Raw genomic sequence first — 14309 nt, 5'->3', positions numbered from 1 at the left:
AGGAAAAACCAGGGAGAATTATTAAGTAGGAATTCTCCATTAAACTCAGGGAATTGCTTACAAAGAAAGCTTATTTAAGCAGTAATATCAGAAAGCTTATTTAATTAGTTGGACGCCAGATATTTCTACTAAATCCATTCATGAGTAGGGGAAAAAAGGAGGAACTTTTTAATATCATATGAGGATACATTTGCTGAACCAGGCAAATAGCTCATAGACAAAACCATTTTATCTGGATATTGATTTCACACTGCTGTCCCATAATACTTCTTGCAGCCTCCCCACTTTCAATGGTTGTATAATTATCATCTGTTAATGCCTGGCTGCAAAATTGAACTCACCATATCTGTGCTTTTTGCCAAACCTCTGTATTTTTTTCTTTGTTGGTCAAACCTGTGTGTACATGGGAAAATAAATTCCTGAACCATGGTGAATTTGGCCAAGCTGACAAAGTCTATGACATAGCCAACAGTGATACTATTGGCATTGCTTACTGCCATTATCACTATCAGTAAAAACAACTTAAAAATTAAATGGTGGAGAATCTCTAGACATGCCTACATTATGAGTGGCGGTATCAAGAAAAATGTCCACATTATGAAAATAATTTTAGAATAATAAAAATGAAAATATTTAAATGAGATATAACTCAAGAGTTTCTAATAATTTATATTAGCATTACCAAGAGTTATAATCTATTAAATAACTTTAAAACATATGAAAAGTTTAAATTACCATATGTAAGAAAAGTAAACTCTCACGCTGTCTCAAAAGAGTACCATTTGGCAACCTTTCAGTATTCCTTATTCGCAGCTTAGCTTTATGATATTATATAGATATAGATGGTTAGAAGTGTGAACCTTGTTTCCCCTTTATTGATTTCTCCTTGGAACCAACCAAAAGAAAAAGGAATGAAAACTCTACACCAAAACCATCAGAGTTGACAATTGATCGCAGATGCCATATTCTATGTTGTTTCCCTGGAAAGAAAGCACAATACTACGTTCTGCCTCAAAGACCTGTAATGATTCAGGCCAAAACAGAATATTTACTGCTAGAATGTTAGCCATTTGACAGGTTCATCGACTTCATATAAGAAAAGGGCACTGAAAACAAGCTGAACTTTTTATTTGCAGACAGAAGCACATGTCAGGCAGAGGTGCATCAGATAATCGATAAATAAAAAGTTCAAGACTTGCATCATTTTACTCGGTACTCTTTTTTAAATCACAATCTCTTCACCTGGAAACTACATATTTTCATCGTTCATGCTTGCACATGACGTATATGATTCATCAAGGAAGAGCCAAGTTGATTCAAAACTCCATATTAAGAATTCCATACTCTTCTTAATGAATGGTTCATTCCAGAATCAAGTTCAATTTGTTAAAAGTTTGAGTGAAAGAATTGGATAGTCCATCAATTTGGTTCAGGTGACATGTACCACAGGGACAAGATTAGTGTCTGTAAGGTTTCCTGAAAGTGAAATATAACCAGGAAAGCTAGTCCAGCACAATTTTCTCTCTCCATTGATGCAGGGGTTAAGAATCATAAAGTAATGCTACAAAAGAGAACCTGATAGAGCACCAAAGCTTTCGTTACATGTAATATTTACTTTGAACAGAATTCATTTCAAGGATCAAATGCTGGAACGTCTCTCCAGGGAGGATATATTGCATGATATAATGTTCTATCAATTATACCCCTATAAGGATCCTGCTTTCTCTTCTTCAACAAGTAGTCTATACTGTGTTTAACCTCAGATTTTACCTGCAAGTACAACTCATTTGCATAATCTCTGTCTTTCAGAAGCTCTTCCTTCCCCTTCGTTTCAATGGGCTTTCCGAACAGAAAATAAAATCGGCCAGGTACCTTAGGCAAAAGCCCTGGAATAAACATTTCTTGGTTGGCAACCTCACCTTGGATCTCATCCCTATAATCAGACCATAAACTTTGTCAATACAGATTCAAAAGTAGCTAGTATCTTAAGCTGATATGGCTTTTCATTTCTAGTAAGCAGATATATATCATTGCATGGAGAGTAATCACCTAATTCTCACAGCACTGCGACTCCTCTCTCCAACAAAGTCATTAACAAAAGGGATTTTCCTGATGTCGTTGTAGTCAAGAACCAACTGCCACATACAGACAACAGCTTTAAGGTTTTACAATAAGCATGATAATAACTGCAAAACTGAAGTTCAGAAAAAGTAAGGGAAATTTTATAGAATTTTTTAAAGCATTTGGAGGGAAAGAAGGTATATGAAGAGAGTAAGGAGATAATGTATCAGAAATGCCTAAATCATCCAGACAAAAAATCCTACCACCAGGAACAGGGTCTCGTGTGGAAATAATATAGTGGTGACACAAGGAAAATAAAAGAAATATAAAACTCACTTCTGCTATATCATCTTCTCCTACACTCCCAAATGGTACAATTGTGGCCCCAAACCTTGCAGCCATTCTCACAAACTCTTGTTGATTAGGCCAAAATAACTTATACTCTTCACCCTGGATATCACAGAATTGTTACAACTAAGAGGAACCATAGTCTTGAAAAGTATAAAACAATAAATAACTTAATTAGGCAAATAAGTAGTGGTGGTGAAGTGGCAGCTATGGTGATTCTGGAATAGCATACAAGACATCTTTGCAAGTATGGAGCAGCAAACTACTAGTATGGTGCCTATGGCATAATTAAAATGTGAAATATAAAGCAACTTCAAAATTTTTCATTTGATGAAATTAGATAGACAGTTGATGACAGAATTAGGGAAAATGACAGAATAAAAATATCTTTGATTTCAGCTTTCAACGAAAACTTCATGAAGTGACTGCAAGAACGTTGGTGTACCTTGTAATGCAAAGCCTCTCGTGCACCTCCAGGATAAAGAAGCACATGTGATTTTGTTGAAAGCAATCTGAAAATATTACTCGCTGTAGCAGGTACAGCACCCATTACTTTCATCCAATCTTGTAGAGAAAACTCGGTAGATGAACTTTCCAACGTCCCATTAAAGAGTACTGGATGTGCTAGACCACGCAAGGCAATGTTCTCTCTCAAGAATGCTTCTACGAGGGGATAAAGTTCAAGTCCCATCAACATGTGGTAACCAACTAACAAGACAGGACCTTCCTTTGGAATCCCAGCAAGACCTCTCACTATCCGTCCATCATCAAGAGTTGAGAACATAGCAGCACCAGTAACAAAGCGTAATAATCTGAAATGTATGTAAATTTATTATTAGCTTGAGCCTGCAAATACAAATTTGTGGTGGGAAGCAACTTAAATAAGCTGACTTGACAAGGATCAAGTTCCTTTGTCTCATTGTAAGCACAAATATGACTTAATCATAGATTTCAGTGAGCTAGATCAAATTGCATCCCCAGAATGTCCATTAAGATTGAAAAGACTACATATAATAAATCTGCTGTATTACCCAACCACTTCGTCAAAGCCATATTTGAATTCTGACATGCTAGGGGGCACAAAATCTGAGACATAATCGAGCCTCCTTGAACAACGATATTTACCAGTACCTTTAATGATAGTGAGGAGATTAATTCCATCCTCCTGTGCCATAAAAGAGAAGGTTCTATCAAGGGGGGAAAAAAGAAGATAAAAGCAGCCAATTAAGTTTGTCCTCACACAGTGAAAGAATGGAAGCTTGTATTCAGTAAAGAGAAAAGCTTAACAGCATACAAGTTATGGACACACACCAATTCAACTTGCCTAACATATAACCTATAAACAAGAAAAATTTAGGAGCATTGCACTGGTCATAATCATAAAATTATTCAGAGTAATTCCTTAAAATTTTGAAATATGAGAAAGTACAAAACATCCATTCGCTAGTCCTACATATTGGGAAAACAACTAACGGCAATCGTTTTACTTAGCTATTGCATAGACATGTTAATTTTCTACCACAATTTGATGTTATGTGCAATTGATATTAAAATCTCAGTTTTTAGAATTTAGACTTAAAATTAGATCATAACAAAAAATGACCCAAAAATGGTAGTTAGAGGATATCCATCAACATGCTTCTATTAAGAGAAAATCCAATGTTTCAAATTCTGAAACAATACTAATATTGATAGAAAGTGTTTCAAATTTGAGACCTTGATCTTTAGCTTGTAAATACTACTTTTTTTTAGATACATTGGACAGTAGTTTCAGTACTTCAGATTTGGAGGCTTACGATAAAAAATAAAAAATACATTGAGGCCATGTCCAAGCACCCAAAGCATATGAATTCGGACAATAGCCATGAAACAAATGGCACCACTTATTCTGATAGAAAGAAGCATTACTAACTACTGTTCAGTAGTTAACATGTTTCCCTACGTTGGTTTATTGGTTTCACAAAAATGAACCCCTTTTTCAGAAGAATTTTGCTAACTATTGTGACTCACTACGATGAACAGTATCGAGAATTTTCATGTTTCGTTCCTTGTCTATTTTCCATTATTCAGTTTCTTATTCATTTTCCATATTTCATTGTGAAATACAAAATTTTCATATGTTTCATTCATTTTCTCTATTTGTCCATTCAGTAATCACTACAGCATTGTTCACCATAGTGACTCTCTACAAGGATTTTTGTTTTGAGAAACTGAAGTTTAATGAGAAGGAAATTCCAATCCCAGGACCATGAAGAGAAACTCTGAATGCATGACAGATGGTTGACATAGAACTGACTCTAATTGGTTGAAATGTTGACTCATTTATTCAATCACCAATGCTTTAAAGGGTTGATTCAACTCTAACAGGTCATGCAAAATTTCTAAACTGACCAGAAGCTCTACTGGTTTGAGAGTATTTAAAAAGGGATCTAGAAAACTGCACTGCAGCATCTAAGACATTCAGTCTCTCATACAGCCACTTAGTTTAGATATATATATGCACAACATGCTTGATGTCACATACCAGTAAAATTGTATGCCCATTGTCTTTGAAAAGACGAACTATGCAATTCTGTAGTGAACTTTTAAGACGATTAGCTTCATCAACACTGGGAAGCATATAATCCTTGCCACTGTAATAAATACACCACCACAAACTTTAATACTACATAAATATTTGTCAATTCCAAGGTGATTTGCAAATGATATCAAAAAAAAAATCAAGCACAAGAAAAAAAGGGAGCACTATTTTCCTACAAGGCCTAAATATGTGATCCTTGTTTAAATAATCACACTTCATTGCAATATGCTGATCTGCTATCCCAAAAATACTAACGTAGATAAGTACATTTTTTTTTCCAATCATGCAGCCAAATCTCAGAAAGCATACAGCTCCTGTAATTTGAAAAGAGAATAGGGAACAAACAAAAAGATGTGGTATCTTTTATTTAACCAAATGCATGCATGCTAATATTTGCAGGTAATAATAGATTTGAAGAACCTCTAGGACTCATCAAAATAAGGGAAATAGTTACTTTGCCTCATTACTTCACTCTAAATTACTCATGTTGGATAAAAATAATCAAAGGTAAGTTTGGTATATTGGAGGGAAAATCTAAAAAAATTCAGGAATAGATGATTCTGACCTCTGGGCATGATACCATAGACGGTGCTCAAAACTAAGTCTGAGAAATATAGCTTTCGAAGTATTTTTAAGTTGTTCGGTATAAATTTCAATGAAACCTAGTAAAGCAAGCCGGATTCTATTTACATGGCTTAATCCTACATTTGTCCTGGTAAATTTTATCAAAATGTTGGTCCCAGGACTCTACAGCTAACAAGTCATTTGACGCTTAAACTTTTGCTATCCATTACATTTCCTTTTGCAACAGAAATCATATTTTTGGGAACATGCATGTATGAAATTCTCGGCTCAGTCCTTCAAGTAGATGGGGGATGTGAGGAGGATGTTAGTCATAGGATTAAAGCCGGATGGTTGAAGTGGAGACGTGCTACGGGAATTTAATGTGATCGCAAGATTCCCAATAAGTTGAAAGGAAAAATTTATCGTACAGCCATACGACCGGCTATGTTATACGGGAGTGAGTGTTGGGCACTGAAAGAGTCGTATGTGTCTAAGATAAGAGTTGCGGAGATGAGAATGTTAAGGTGAATGAGTGGCCATACTAGATTAGATAAAGTCCGTAATGAGAGTATTAGAGAAAAGGTAGGAGTGGTACCAATTGAGGATAAGTTGAGAGAATGGAGATTGAGGTGGTTTGGTCATGTGAAGCGTAGACATACGGAGGCTCTAGTTAGACAAGTAGAGCACATTAGGATAGAGGATAGAAAGAAAAGAAGGGGTAGACCTAAACTAACTTGGAGGAGAGTAGTACAACATGACCTAGAAGCATTACACATTTCCGAGGATTTAACTCAAAATCGTTTAGAGTGGAGAAAGAGAATCCATATAGCCAATCCCAAATTTTTGGGATAAAGGCTTAGTTGAGTTGAGTTGAGTTGAGTTGGGTTAGATATGATGTCAAGGCTATGAGTGTGTTTTGAGCTCCCTAGATCGGTTGATATGGTGTCAAGCTTATGAGAGTGTATTCTTTCACAAGACCCATTAAAAAGTATTCTCTTAGGCGCTTTGGGCTCCCCATCTCTAACACACACACACACACACACACACACATATATATAATAATAGCATAGCAATTAGAGATGCAAAATGATCATTGATTAAATCATGCCATAGCAAGAACAAGCTGCCAATTTCCATACACCATTTAAGAAACACTTGAAACAAGCAAAAGAGAAGCAATCTGAGAGAATCAAGAAAGAACCACATAAAGTCAAGGGAGATAAAGACCTAGCAAGCACTAGCACTTCAGCTTTTACAGCATGAAGACGGGAATTGGCATAAGCAGCAGCTGAATTAAGCAGTTTCAACTTCCAAAGGAGAGTTTCCCTTGGAATGATATCAGCCAAACCCTGAAATCAAACACATAAATATCCATGGGTAGCCTAAAAAATAATATTTAAACCAAGCAAATGAATCATAATAATCTGAATGCACATTAGGAATCAAGTTGTTTCAGATCAGACCAACAACAGGTCTTAGTCTGTGAATTACAAAACCTGAAAATCACCTATCTTATTTATGTAGCACGTGTTTCCCTTTATTTTAACAAGATAGCACAGTACTCAATTAACTTGTGCCTTTCCAGTTTCCACTATGAAAGGACACAGTTTATCATAACAGAAGATCTCGTTATTGGAGACTAAAGAGTGTAAAAAGAGACCAAAAGCAATAAAAACAAAACAGAACAAGTGCAGAAACTAGGCAGTGCAGTTCTTACAGAAAGAAGAGGTAGCAAAGTAGTGAGATTGCTGGACAGTTGTTCAATTTTTGATTTGGGAGGAAGCCTATATTCGATATCAACCATTGCCATCTTCAGTGGATCACCTGGTGTCATGAAAAAAAATGTTAGCAACACAAAAGCAATTTCTTTTCTTAATGGCTTGGCTAAAGCTTTTTTTAACTAATATATTGAAACTGCAAAATGTTGCACTTAACAATGGAAGTTATAATTTTATGTGTTATCTCACTGAGGATGTTCTAAATGTTAACAAAGTTTACTGGGAGTCAAATGGCTATTCAAGCCGATTTATTAGATTTATTCCTTGATTTCTGTCAAGAATCCCATGTCTAAATATTAAAGGAATTCAAAGGGCTTATAAGGGTAGAGGGCTGGCTACCTAATTAGTTAGTTTTAACCCAAGTAAATTCACCTCACACTTCACAGACTCTTGCTTGGTGACCCACTCATTCATCTCCACCGTTCAATTCGGCCCATTTTCTTAAGAACTTCAATTACGTTGACACATTGGAGTAGCAAATTGTAAAAGTTAGAAATGTATGTTTGTGAGAGAATCAATCAAAGTATATACAGTTTCCAACCAACAAAAAGTCCAGGTTCAGGATTTTAGACATAGTACAAGTAATGGAGCAGAAGATTTTTTTTTTTTTTTTAATGATCACTGATTCCCCAAAAATCATGGTGCAGAAGAAGGTAATGGCAATCCTATAACCAAGAGGTCGATAGAGTCTTTTCTACAGTAGCTTGCTAAGGAGTATATCAACAAGATCCACTTTATTTATTCCCCGGATTTTAGTTCTGATCAATACTAGTCAGTGACCATGAAAGCATATTTTCAAGTAAATTAACCAAACATAAAGGTTTTTGGGTATCAAATAGTCCAGATTCAGTGTTTTGGTTATGGTTCATGTTAAGGAGCTACTCAACCTAAAAATGCAAACTTGTAGGCAAGAGCTACAAGAATAGTTTTATATCTCTACCATGCTCCACACACGAATATCCTCTAGGCTTAAAATGTGAAGAAGTATGGGCTTATTTTAGCTTGTGATGAAATGTTATTTGGTAAATGGAGGCGGTTAAGATTTGAACTTTGAAACTTTTGGTCTAAGAAGCTCTCATTCCATATCAATGAACTACTCAACCTAAAAACTTAAACTTGTAGGCCATAGAAATAATTTTATATCTCTAACAATTCTTTTGTTGGAAACATGTTTAAAGTAGAAAACTAAGTCAGAACTTAGAAGGAAATAAATGAGTAATATTACAAAGTAACAGATCACGTACCCATAACAAAGCTAAGAAGATAGGGGACTGCATTATGTAATCCATTAGGCAAAGCCTCCAAGACAGGAAGGAGGGGCTGTAATTGTGACCTGCCAAATGATGTAGCTAAACCAAAAGGCAATAAACATCAGACTAACTTGAAGAGTGCAAACAAGGAAGTCATTAAGAATAATTATATGGTGAACAAACTACTGCTTATCTGCGAACTGACCTGGATTGGCTAGTATCAGGACAAGGTCAATTTTAGGATTACGTGCAGCAACAGCGAGTGCTAGACATCCTCCAAAGGAATCTCCCACTAGATAAATTGGTCTATTTGGTGATGCAGCATGCTGAATCCTCACTGTTTCTTCAACAAATTTCACTAGTCCTTCATGAAATAAAATATAATCAAATTACGGATAAATAGCAACTTTCCTTTTTATGAAAAGGTAAACAATTCTTATTTCATCAGTTGGCATAAAGTTACTCATGGATTATTTCATCTCAAAATTTCATCTTGTTGAGTTATCTATGCAGAGAAATTACTAAGTAACTCAAGAAAGTAAATTCATACAAGTTTGCAGGCTTTCCAAGTTGAATACCTTCAAATGGTGTTCTGTCGTACACTGGAATATGAAGGCACCAAACTTCAAACGCCCTGCATTTGCCAAAATTTTCAATTGCTAAAACAAGTCGTATGCAAACATAAGTTTACAGCTTCTTTTGCCATAAAGCATCAATGCAACAGTTTTAAAAGAGGATGGACTTGCAATTATAGGGTGTTTTGGGAGCATTCAGCTCAGAGCAGACCCAAAACTTTCCATTACTCAGGACGCCTATTTCAATCTCCCACACAACATGATTTCAACATAGTTTTGTTGTCATTTTTCGAAATGAACATTCGGAACTTGATAATTCAAAAATGAACATAAAAGTCTTTGTAGTTATAATTAAGGCATAAATAAAAGAACTTACTTCCCAACAGCTTTATGGTGCAAAGTAAGTCCCAAGCCAACACCATCCATCCCTGCAAGTATCAATATCAAAAGAAAATTTCAGTATTCTGAAATCCTATAAACTTACACAGTAAAACTTGAATCCACCAAAAACTAATCAAATATTAAAGATCCAAATCACTTCCAGGAAGCCAAAATCTCATTTATTAGGAAGTCTATCCATTTGTTAGTTTTTCTCCTTTGCAGAACTTGTCCAAGAGTCAAATTTCAACTTAAAGAGTTTTTCATAAAGAGACATGAATACCTGGTAAAAACAGAAGAGTTGGCGAATTTTTTCGAGGCTTCCCACACTCAAGGGGACAAAACCACCGAGGCGGTCCTCCATCAGGCCTAATAATCTCCTTGGCTACATCAAGATAATCCTTCACAGTCTTGGTACCATATCCATCATCCCACAACAATTCCAAATCTTTTGAAACATCTTTCATCTGCTTTTTCTGTACTATAGACTTCAATCTCCCATTTTCTCCATTAATCAAAGCCTTTTCCTCTTCCACTCTAGTAACTCCATCAATAAATCCATTATTCTCTTTCTGTTTAGTGAAAGAAGTTCCATTCAGTACAATTGAATCAGATGACAGCACTGTCGAATCTCTACTACCTAAACTCTGAATTCTCACTCGAAACCCACCCTTAATTTCTGAATTTGTCAAAAAATAAGGCGATACCCGGAAAGAAGAAACTGATGCCATGGCCTATATAAGCAATGGCAGAAAGCTTACTACTTTTATAAGTTTCCAGAAGAGCAACTTAGAACTACTTCCAAGTTTCAAATATCAAACAAGAGCAACTATAAAGAAACTTAGGAAACTTTTCGAGCCCTTTAAGAGGGCTTCAAATTAACAGAATGAGCAGAATATTAAAGAACCATAAAATTTTCACCCCTAATTTATAATCATGGAACCACTTGATACTTTTTTCAGATGCTAAGCAAGCAGTAATGTCTTCTAACACTTGAAAAGAGTTGCAACTGCCAAATACACCAGGTGATTCACTAAGGCTGAAACACTGTAACTTGAGAATCACAACACTGAAAATATGCAAATTTTAGACCCTTTTCAAGATTCACCTATTAAGCAAATTTGAAGTACAGAGAAGCGATAGAAGAAAAACTTGGGGAACTCGGCTTGAAATATCAGCAAAGGAAACAAGCACGCTTAGAATGTTCCGCCTAAATCACTCTAACCGAAAAACTCACACTTCGTGCCCTTCCTGCTTATCAAAACAATTAAGACCCAAAAAAAAAAAATGAAGCAAACCCAGAAAACAAAATGAAGTGCAAAACTTTTAGAACACGCAGTTCTAGAGTTGTACGCGAGACAAGACAATGAAATGAAAGCAATATAGATTCACCGACAACGAAAAATTATGAAAGCCATATATAACAGGGGAAAGCGAGTGAACTGAGGAATGATTAGTGGTGCAAGAAAGTTCTTGTATTATTGTTATTTTTACATCGTTTTCTTTATCCTGAGCTTTGAGTGATCATTTTTTCTGCTTCTATACACGCCATTTCCACTTATCTGAATTTCTCTGGTTCTTGTTTATCCACGCATCACATGCAATATGTGCTCTCTCTCTCTCTCTCTCAACGTACGGTTGTTAGTAGCCATGAGGAAAGACATGTAGGGTGTTTGGTCTTATTGCAGAAAATGCCAATTGGCAGTGTTCTTTCTGCTTGTAAAGAGCTTTTACAGAGCAATAATGGAAGGCCATGGCAGACGAATGTCAGCAATAAAGAGTATCCATACAAGTATAATACATCTTTGTTGCATGCATTTACCTGTAACCCATCCATACTCGATTATAAGTTTATTACGCTAAATAATTCATCAATAATCTTGATAAAAAAATAATTCATCAAGAATATTAAGTATGGGAAGGGCGATTTTTATTAAATAAAAATATTATTGAATGATAATTTATTGAATTGAAAAAAAATATGTTACTCCTTCCAGATTTTTTTTCCTTTAAAATTATTAAATAATTTTATTTAATGTTTAATAATATATTTTATTTATTATTTCATAAAAGTTTAAAATAACTCATTTAATTTTTATGAAATAATAAATAAAATATATATATATATATATTAAAATTAAAAAATTATCTATGTTAATACACATGATTATTAATAATTTTAATATATAAATAATTTTAATTTATATATTTTTAATTTTAATATATGAAAATTAAATAATATCTTAATTTTTTTATTAATTATTTTATATTTTATTTTTTTATATATTTTATATTTTATTATTAAATATTATTTGATAATTTTTTGTTAATCTTTTTATTTATCAAATTTTTTATTGAAGATTTCATACTAAAAATATAGTAATATAATAGAAATATTATTTAAAAATATAGTTATTTTTTATATTTTTTATGAATTAAATATTATTTTATATTTTTATTAATTTTGTTATCTCTTAGGCAACATTACTTAAAAATATAAAATCATTTGAAATTGATTCAATCATATGATTATTTTTTTCAATTATATGATTATTTTTATTATTTTAAATATAAAATTTTGTTATATAGTTAAAATTAAAAATAGTAAAAAAAAAAATGAAGAAATGACGCGTGACAATATTATAGACAATGTCATATAATAATATCATGTAAAAAGAATGTCACGTGCAGTATTATGAAAATATTTTTCTATTTTATATAGATAAAATAAAAATAGATATATTTTTATATAAAGAAAATATATATATACTTTATTTTAGTATTTCTTTTTCATTTACTTATTTTTATTGTAAAACTTCACCAAGGGGAAAACATTAATGGGAGTTACTTATTTTGAACATGTACGAACGCTTTCAAGTTTATCATTTCATCAACACAATTAGAGTTTTTACTGATATATTAAATTTGTGAAATCGAATCAATGAATGTTAGTTTGATAATATTAAAATTATTTTTTTAATTATAAAATTTCAAATCAAATATGAAAACCAACAATTCTGTTTGAATTTCACCTCTAAGAAAAAGTGTAAGATGGTTTCAATGTTTTTCCATGGTGTCATTATCTAAGACTAAGACATTACTACAGGAGAAACAATTAATGACTCACTAGCATAGCAATAACCAGAGATGCTAATGTGAAAATAATTATTGATATAAATATTTAATTTAATAATTATTAAGCTCAAATTTATCTTAGATGTACCTATCAACGTAATTAAACTTGATTGAATGTACACCTAATATTATGTCCGGAATATTTCAAATTTATATTCCAGTCGACAGTTGGAGTCGGATTATTTGGAAAGAAATAATATTAATATACTACTATATATTTGATATATACATTAAAAATTAAAAATTTATTTTTAAAAATAATTTAATAATATGAGTCATTTAATTTTTTAATAAAATAATATAAGTGAATGATATGTTAAAAAAAGATTAAATAAAATTTATTGTTTAACTTTTTTTTTTAATTATATAAAAATAAAAGCAAACTTAATTTTACGGATCGAAATGAGTATGCTTCCAACGACTAATGGCATTTATGACTTTTTATTCAACATAATGATAAGCTAAATATAGACATATGTATTTTCTAGAATTTAAGAGAATTAAATTATGAATATGTTTTTAATGTTACTGAATTAAATTCATTAATAATTTTTTACATATTTATATGTGCATTCAAATTTCCCGTAATTATCCAATGATTTGAAATATCATACAATGAGCAACTAAGACTATATTTCATTATTGGATAAGATTGGGTTATTTTTAAATTTGATCAATTCCTAGGATTAGATCTGCACAGGCGTTGGTTTAGAATTAAAATCAGATCAAAAATTAAATCTATTGTCCTAAATCAAAACTAAATTAAAATTGATTAAAATAAGAATAATCAAAACCGATTTAAATTGGGCATAATTTCAATCTTTCAATTTGATCAAACCAAAATTAAAACCAAAATCAAATTAAAATAAAAACCGAGTAAAATCTTGCTGTTCTAATTTTAATTCTCTTAAACTTTAAATTGCGACGGCTTATGCTCATATAATTCGGCCCGTTGGCTACGCTACCAAGAAAATAATGCTTTAGAAGACTACAAAAAGATGAAAGCAATCCAGGCTGTATTATTGGAGCTTGAAAGCAATCTTCTATAGGGATAGACATCACGTAGTGAAAAGAAGTAGTGTTAATTATTGATTTGGATAGGTCCTAACAAATGCAAGTTAATGGGCCAAGCGCGTTCCAAGATAAAAACACTATTGAAAGAGATAGGGCAGAGATCCACGACCTTGTTCGAAGAGTGTACGGTACTGGCAAGTAAGTTGTGTAGGTTGGTCCATTATCACCTTTATTGGATGAAAGAGCCTAAATTTCCCCGTTCCCTTGAACCACTGCTTAGTAGTGACAATTATTGGGACACGGTACTTGATGCTTTGGCATCCAGATAGGCATTTCTGCGGCTATAACAACTTGCTTTCTTTCTGGTGGGTGCAATAACCATAAATACACAAGACAAATTCAAAACAAATCACATGATTGCATGAATACAAATTGAATTAATATATATATATATATAGTAGAATTATAGTAGATTGAAACACTCATTTGGCCGCAAGTCAAAGTGTTATTGTTGATTAGAGTGGCAAGCAGCCCTGTAATCTCAACTCGTCACCTAAAAAATGTTTAAGGTTACATGGAAGCAACACACGACGCAACAAAACTGTAGGCAAATAAATAGAATGAC

The 14309-nt window shown here is 33.0% G+C and overlaps 1 protein-coding gene across 6 annotated transcripts; it reads right to left on the bottom strand.

The window, feature by feature from the left end:
- Positions 1-18: 18 nt before the first annotated feature.
- LOC110662614 (phytyl ester synthase 1, chloroplastic) lies at positions 19-11344 on the bottom strand. Of its 6 annotated transcripts, none has more exons than XR_009147761.1 (15): positions 9819-11296; positions 9534-9585; positions 9161-9216; positions 8788-8946; positions 8577-8681; positions 7272-7378; positions 6782-6903; positions 4934-5042; positions 3441-3574; positions 2855-3221; positions 2398-2511; positions 2050-2135; positions 1771-1933; positions 736-1019; positions 19-393 (listed from the first exon to the last, which is right to left on the bottom strand). XR_009147761.1 is itself a non-coding variant. In XM_058144526.1 (14 exons), exons 1-14 carry the CDS (start codon positions 10264-10266, stop codon positions 388-390), a joined length of 2028 nt encoding a protein of 675 aa, XP_058000509.1. In that variant the 5' UTR covers positions 10267-11295; the 3' UTR covers positions 19-387. The 6 variants fall into 6 exon arrangements, 4 of the variants coding, with proteins under 4 accessions (XP_058000509.1, XP_058000510.1, XP_021677353.1 ...); XR_009147760.1 differs by having other exon boundaries at positions 861-1019; XM_058144526.1 differs by lacking the exon at positions 736-1019 and having other exon boundaries at positions 9819-11295.
- Between the last annotated feature and the right edge of the window lie 2965 nt (positions 11345-14309).

Source organism: Hevea brasiliensis, chromosome 3 (assembly GCF_030052815.1).
Source record: "Hevea brasiliensis isolate MT/VB/25A 57/8 chromosome 3, ASM3005281v1, whole genome shotgun sequence".
NCBI classification, from domain to species: Eukaryota; Viridiplantae; Streptophyta; class Magnoliopsida; order Malpighiales; family Euphorbiaceae; genus Hevea; species Hevea brasiliensis.
This window is presented reverse-complemented; position numbering and strand designations above follow the sequence as displayed.

Coding starts and splice junctions, on each gene's coding strand:
- LOC110662614 (XM_021821661.2), bottom strand. CDS start 10,266: ATGGCATCAGTTTCTTCTTTCCGGGTATCGCCTTATTTTTTGACAAAT. Junction 2,136..2,397: donor GAGAAGATGATATAGCAGAA/GTGAGTTTTATA, acceptor TGTATGTGGCAG/TTGGTTCTTGACTACAACGA. Junction 1,934..2,049: donor CGCAGTGCTGTGAGAATTAG/GTGATTACTCTC, acceptor GTCTGATTATAG/GGATGAGATCCAAGGTGAGG.